This window comes from Vigna umbellata, chromosome 7, assembly GCF_029865625.1.
Source record: "Vigna umbellata cultivar VRB3 chromosome 7, Vumbellata_1.0, whole genome shotgun sequence".
NCBI lineage: Eukaryota > Viridiplantae > Streptophyta > Magnoliopsida > Fabales > Fabaceae > Vigna > Vigna umbellata.
In genome coordinates this window covers 14,904,144-14,910,569 of record NC_142171.1, presented here as the reverse complement: position 1 = coordinate 14,910,569, position 6,426 = coordinate 14,904,144, and the positions used below count along the sequence as shown (strand labels likewise).

General features: G+C 44.1%; 1 protein-coding gene across 1 annotated transcript; it reads left to right on the top strand.

Annotated features, from left to right (window-relative positions):
* The first annotated feature begins 1,527 nt into the window (after positions 1–1,527).
* LOC148195212 (uncharacterized) lies at positions 1,528–5,673 on the top strand. Its single transcript, XM_088095122.1, has 5 exons — positions 1,528–3,315; positions 3,379–3,861; positions 4,488–4,799; positions 4,917–5,506; positions 5,649–5,673. The coding sequence occupies exons 1-5, from the start codon at positions 1,528–1,530 to the stop codon at positions 5,671–5,673; spliced, it is 3,198 nt and encodes a 1,065-aa protein (XP_087951248.1).
* Positions 5,674–6,426: the final 753 nt, after the last annotated feature.

The following is a 6,426-nucleotide window of genomic DNA, read 5'->3' as shown; positions in this document are numbered from 1 at the left end:
TTTGATTCCCCAACAAACATACAAGGTTTAGTTCACCATATTCATGGTGAACCTAGATGAATAACAATGAAAGAATGAAAGAGATAGAAAAACCCGTGAAAGAGCAGAGGAGAGCTGTCACCATCTCCCAATCTACCCCAAGGGGTGGAAGAGAGAGTGTTTGCTTCGTTTCTGCCAAAGATCTCTAACTAAAGGACGTGCAAGCCCTTATATACTAATCTAGAGTTACAAAAGATTACAAAAGCCCAAGCCCAAAAAGTGTCGCTCAGCGCCATTTACCGCTCAGCGGTGGTTACGCGTCTTCTTTCTTCCCCTCAGCGGCCATTTGCCCCTCAGCGGTTCCAACGCCACCTCTTGAGTGCCGCTCAGCGGTAGTTTGCCGCTGAGCGGTGCCTTCGACTTCTCTTTTTGCACTCTTTCTTGTCTTTTCTAATGTTCTCTCTCTTATTCTTCACTTCTTTCACCAAATTCACCTCAAAACCTGCACAAAAACACTCAAATCAAGCATAAACCTGTCCAGCTCTCTTATTTCTGAAAATATAAACAAAAGGCATGATTTCAAGCTAGTTTCTAAGTCTAAAGGTTGCTTTTAGTATCAACTTTAAGCATGAAAATAACAGTTTTTCAACTGTTATCAAGCTCCTGAGTGCCGCTCAGCGGTAAACTGCCGCTGAGCGGTGACTTCGGCTTCTCCTTTTTGCACTTTTTGTTGTCTTTTCTGATTTCATCTCTCTCCTTCTTCACTTCTTTCATCAAATTCACCTTAAAACCTGCACAAAAACACTGAAATCAAGCATAAACCTGTCCAGCTCTCTTATTTCCAAAAATATAAAGAAAAGCATGATTTCAAGCTAGTTTCTAAGTGTAAAGGTTGCTTTTAGTGTCAATTTTAATCATGAAAATAACAGTTTTTCAACTGTTATCAGCGTGATGATACCGCACAAATTTAAAGCGTCGGAGTTTGAGAAGTACAAAGGTAATACCTGCCCGAAAAGCCATCTGACCATGTACTACAGAAAGATGGCTCCGTACGCCTACGATGACAAGCTACTCATTCATTTTTTCCAAGACAGTTTGGCTGGGGTAGCATTGAACTGGTACACCCACCTTGAGCCGTCTCGAATCCGTTGCTGGGCAGACCTAGCAGACGCTTTTGTAAAGCAGTATATATAAAACACACACATCGCACCAGACCGGCTGCAGCTGCAAAATATGTCAAAGAGGGACAACGAAACTTTCAAGGAATATGCCCAACGGTGGAGAGAGTTAGCTGCACAAGTTGAGCCGCCTTTGTATGACAGGGAGGTGGTGGCAATGTTTGTGAACACTCTCCAGCCGCCATTTTATGAGCACATGGTCGGGAATGTGTCTGCCAATTTCGCCGATATCATTATAATAGGCGAAAGGATAGAAATTGGTGTTAAAAGTGGGAAAATTGCATACGGTCCGCCCGCAACTGCAAATTACAAAAAAACCAATTTCAATGCGGGAAAGAAGAAGGAAAGGGACGTGCATGCGGCATCGACAATGCCTGTGTGGAGAGGTCAAGCTCCCACTCATAGCTTCCGACCATACTTGGGACAACCCCCTTATGCAGCTAACGCGACATTTGCTCAACAAGCCCGGTCTCAACAACAACAAGGGTATTATCAACCGCCGTTGCCCCCAGCTGATACTTGGAGGGCTGGGGCAATTGTGGGTCCAAATCAGAATGCGGGCCAAAACCCTTACCCAAGAAGGAACCAGTTTGTTAATTTCACCCCTATCCCTACAACTTACACAGAATTGTTACCCCATCTCGTCAAAAGGGGTTTGGTTGCTATTTGTCCAATGAAGCCCATGCAACCTCCGTACCCCAGGGGTTATGATGCAGAGGCCAAATGTAGTTACCATGGAGGAGGTGTTGGTCACTCAACTGAGAGGTGTCTGGCTTTTAAACACAAAGTACAGGCTCTCATCGACTCTGGGTGGTTAAAGTTTCAAGAAGATAAACCCAGTATTGAGAATAACCCGCTTTCTGGGAATGGGAGTGCCTCGACGAATGCCATCGAGGATGAAAAACATGAGTTGATAAGGGACGCGGGTGAAATCCGAAGTTCCAAAAAGTTTATCTTCAAGGCGCTGATAAAGGTGGGCCTTTTAAAAGGTGATTATGACGAGGATGTAACGTGTGCACTTCATCCGAATGATGGGCACTCTATTGAGGAATGTGGTGAATTTGAATATGTTCTGCAAGACCTGCTGGATCGGGGTTTGATGCAAGTACGCTACAAGGATAAGGAGGGGGAAGTGTTTACACAGATTGGTGGGGAATCCGACGTAACTCTGCCTGAGCCGTTGGTGATCCATTTCACTAGAACCACCCCTACACCAGTGGCTGAAGAAAAGCCGTCTATCGTCATCCGGGCGCCGTCTCCCTTTCCTTACAAAAACGAGAAGGTTGTTCCTTGGATGTATGGAGCACATGTGTTAGATGAGGGAAAAGGCGCAGATTCGGCCATTGAAAACATAACAGGCATAGGTGGGATGACGAGAAGTGGTCGAATCTTCGCGTCACCAATGGTGACAAGAGAAGGAACCGATAATAATGAAACAACGATGGCCGCAAAAGCCAGGGAGGTTTTAAAAGGAAAGGGCGCGCAGGTAGAGGAGAACCCTGACAAGGAGGAAAAGAAAGAAATATCCGAAGAAGAGGCCTGCGAATTTTTAAAATTCATTCAACAGAGCGAGTATAAGGTGGTGGAACAGCTGAACCGCATGCCTGCTCGGATTTCCTTGTTAGAATTGCTTATGAATTCTACCTCTCACAGTAAGTTATTGATGAAGGTACTCAGTGAGGCTCATGTTGAGCAAGGTATTTCGTTGAACAAGTTTGAGGGCATTGTTGGCAACATCATCGCTAATAATTACCTCACCTTTACTGATGAGGAGATACCCACTGAGGGGAGAGGGCATAACAAGGCTCTTCATGTCTCTGTGAAATGTTTAGATCACGTTATAGCGCGTGTCTTGGTGGACAATGGCTCCTCTCTGAACGTCATGCCAAAATCGACATTGGAGAAGCTACCCTGTGATGGAATGCATATGAAGCCGAGCTCTATGATTGTGAGGGCATTTGACGGCAGTAAAAGGGTAGTGATGGGAGAAGTTGAATTGCCGGTCCAAGTCGGTCCTTGTGTCTTTCAAGTGACCTTTCAAGTTATGGATATCCTCCCGGCTTATAGTTGTTTGTTGGGTCGCCCGTGGATCCATTCTACAGGAGTGGTGCCTTCCACACTACACCAAAAGCTGAAATATGTTATGGGAGATAAGCTGGTGATAGTATCAGGAGAGGAGGACCTCCTTGTGAGCGGACCATCATCCACGCATTATATTGAGGCGGCTGAGGAAGCTTTTGAGACAGCTTTCCAGTCATTGGAGATTGTGGGAAATGCCTATGTGGAGTCATTCCCAGTAAACCCGCATTTGTCGCGTGCTTCTATCATGATGGCCAAAGTCTTGCTGAAAGAGGGGTATACGCCTGGTAAAGGTTTAGGCAAGTATGGGCAGGGGCGAACTTTCCCCCTAAAGGTCGTTGAGAATATAAACAGATATGGCCTAGGGTACAAGCCCACCAAAGAGGACAAGAGAAGGCTGATGGAAGAAAGGAGAGAACGCAGTCTGGCTCGTGTGGAAAGGCGAGAACCCAAGGTGGAAAGGACTCGTATTTGTAACATCAGGGAGAGCTTTCGTAGCGCTGGATGGATCAACGCAGGCCATATAGCAGCCGTGGAGGATGAAGATAGGTCTGAAAGCTCAAGTTTCGTGCGGGCCTGCTCCCCAGATGCACCACTCGACAATTGGGAAACTCTGAGTTTACCTGTGATGCTTAATTTGAATAAAATGTAATAGTTTTAATTAATCCTATAGCTTCACCCGGGGCTTTAGGATTCATGACTTACGGGTTGACGTTTAGTTTTGGTGCTCAACGTGATAATCTAATCGTGTTTGTTTGTGTTTTATCATCATTTCACATTCGTCATCTTTTTTCCTTTTTATTTATTCTTTTTTTTCATAAATTTAAATAATGCAGATATGACAATGAAAGTTTTGAAAATAACAATGTCGATATTCCTAATTTTGACCACCCTGTCGATAATACGGAAGATGATTATGAAGATGATCCGGAACCCTCTCCAGAGCTCTTGAGATTAGTGGAACAAGAGTCTAAAGAGATAAAACCCCACGAGGAAGAGATTGAAGTACTCAACTTGGGAGAGGAAGAAGAGATAAAGGAAGTAAAAATCGGTACTAGCATGAAAAAGGAAGTGAGGGAAGGGTTGCAAGTCCTATTGAAGGAGTTTAAGGATGTGTTCGCTTGGTCTTACAATGACATGCCAGGTTTGGATACCGATATTGTGCAACACAAGCTCCCACTTAAACCGGAATACCTTCCAGTCAAGCAAAAACTAAGAAGAATGAAACCAAAAATGTCATTGAAAATTAAGGAAGAGGTACAGAAACAATTCGACGCAGGATTTCTGGCTGTGGCGAGATACCCACAATGGGTAGCAAATATTGTACCAGTGCCTAAGAAAGATGGTAAAGTTCGAATGTGCGTTGACTATCGTGATTTGAATCGTGCAAGTCTGAAGGATAACTTCCCGTTACCACACATCGACACTTTGGTTGATAATACGGCCAAGTACTCGCTATTTTCGTTCATGGATGGTTTCTCAGGGTATAATCAGATCAAGATGGCGCCTGAGGACATGGAAAAGACGACCTTTATCACGTTGTGGGGAACCTTTTGTTATAAGGTGATGTCTTTTGGGCTCAAGAATGCTGGGGCAACCTATCAAAGGGCGATGGTGACACTTTTTCATGATATGATGCACAAGGAGATCGAAGTTTATGTGGATGACATGATCGCAAAGTCTAAATCGGAAGAAGAGCACATTCTCAACTTGAAGAAGTTATTTGAGAGATTGAGAAAATATAAACTTAGGTTAAACCCCGCTAAATGCACGTTTGGAGTGAAGTCTGGGAAATTATTAGGTTTTGTGGTTAGCCAAAAAGGGATAGAAGTGGATCCTGACAAAGTGCGAGCAATATCAGAAATGCCTACGCCCAGAACGGAAAAGGAGGTTTGCGGTTTTTTGGGTAGATTGAACTACATTGCTAGATTCATCTCCCAATTAACCGCTACCTGTGAACCAATGTTCAGGTTGCTACGAAAGAATCAGGCTGTGGTTTGGAACGAGGATTGTCAGCCCGCTTTTGAAAAGATCAAACAATACTTGCAAGACCCACCTGTGTTGCGTCCACCCGAGCCAGGAAGACCACTCATTTTGTATTTAACTGTATTGGAAAAGTCAATGGGCTGTGTATTGGGTCAACATGATGAAGCTGGAAAAACAGAGCATGCAATATACTACTTGAGCAAGAAATTCACAGACTGCGAACAACGATATTCGTCGTTAGAGCGGACTTGTTGTGCATTGGCATGGGCTGCTCATCGCTTAAGGCAATACATGTTGAGTCACTCTACCTGGTTGATATCCAAGATGGATCCTATCAAATTCATTTTTGAAAAGCCTGCTCTCACTGGAAGGATAGCTCGGTGGCAGATGCTATTGTCAGAATATGACATCGTATATGTTACTCAGAAATTCGTCAAGGGTAGTGCTCTAGCGGAATACCTGGCTCATCAACCCATTAGCGATTATCAACCAATGCAACCTGAATTTCCCAATGAAGACATCATGGCTCTACTCGAGGAGAACGGAGATGACCGAGACGAAAAAGCATGGACGGTATTATTCGACGGAGCCTCGAATGTGATGGGACATGGAATAGGGGCAGTGCTTGTTTCTCCAGGAAAGCAGTACATACCAATGACAGCAAGGTTGTGTTTTAATTGTACGAATAACATCGCGGAATATGAGGCTTGTGCTATGGGTATTCGAGCGGCGATCGAATCTAAGGCAAGAGTTCTAGATGTATACGGAGATTCAGCTTTGGTCATCCACCAGTTGAAGGGAGAATGGGAAACTAGGGATACAAAATTAATTCCCTACCAGGCTTACATTAGGGGATTAATGGAGTATTTCGATTCCATCACATTTAACAACATACCGCGAGAAGAAAATCAATTGGCAGACGCATTGGCTACCTTGTCATCAATGTTCGAGGTTGACCAAGATGCAAAATTACCAATGATTAAAATGAAGAGCCATGTAGAGCCAGCATATTGCCATTTCATCGAGGAGGAATCAGACGGTAAACCTTGGTATTTTGATATCAAGCATTATCTTAAGACCCGAGAATACCCTGAGAAAGCATCTGAAAACGATAAAAGGTCGCTAAGGAGATTGGCTGGCAATTTTATCTTGAGTGGGGATATTTTATACAAGAGAAATCATGACATGGTCCTCCTCAGATGTG

Excerpts from the sequence above, each read along its gene's own strand:
- LOC148195212 (XM_088095122.1), top strand. The coding sequence starts at position 1,528 with ATGCCTGTGTGGAGAGGTCAAGCTCCCACTCATAGCTTCCGACCATAC. Across the intron at positions 4,800-4,916 it reads GGGGAACCTTTTGTTATAAG|TCTAAATCGGAAGAAGAGCA; the intron begins GTGATGTCTTTT and ends ATGATCGCAAAG. Across the intron at positions 5,507-5,648 it reads TGGGCTGCTCATCGCTTAAG|AAATTCGTCAAGGGTAGTGC; the intron begins GCAATACATGTT and ends TATGTTACTCAG.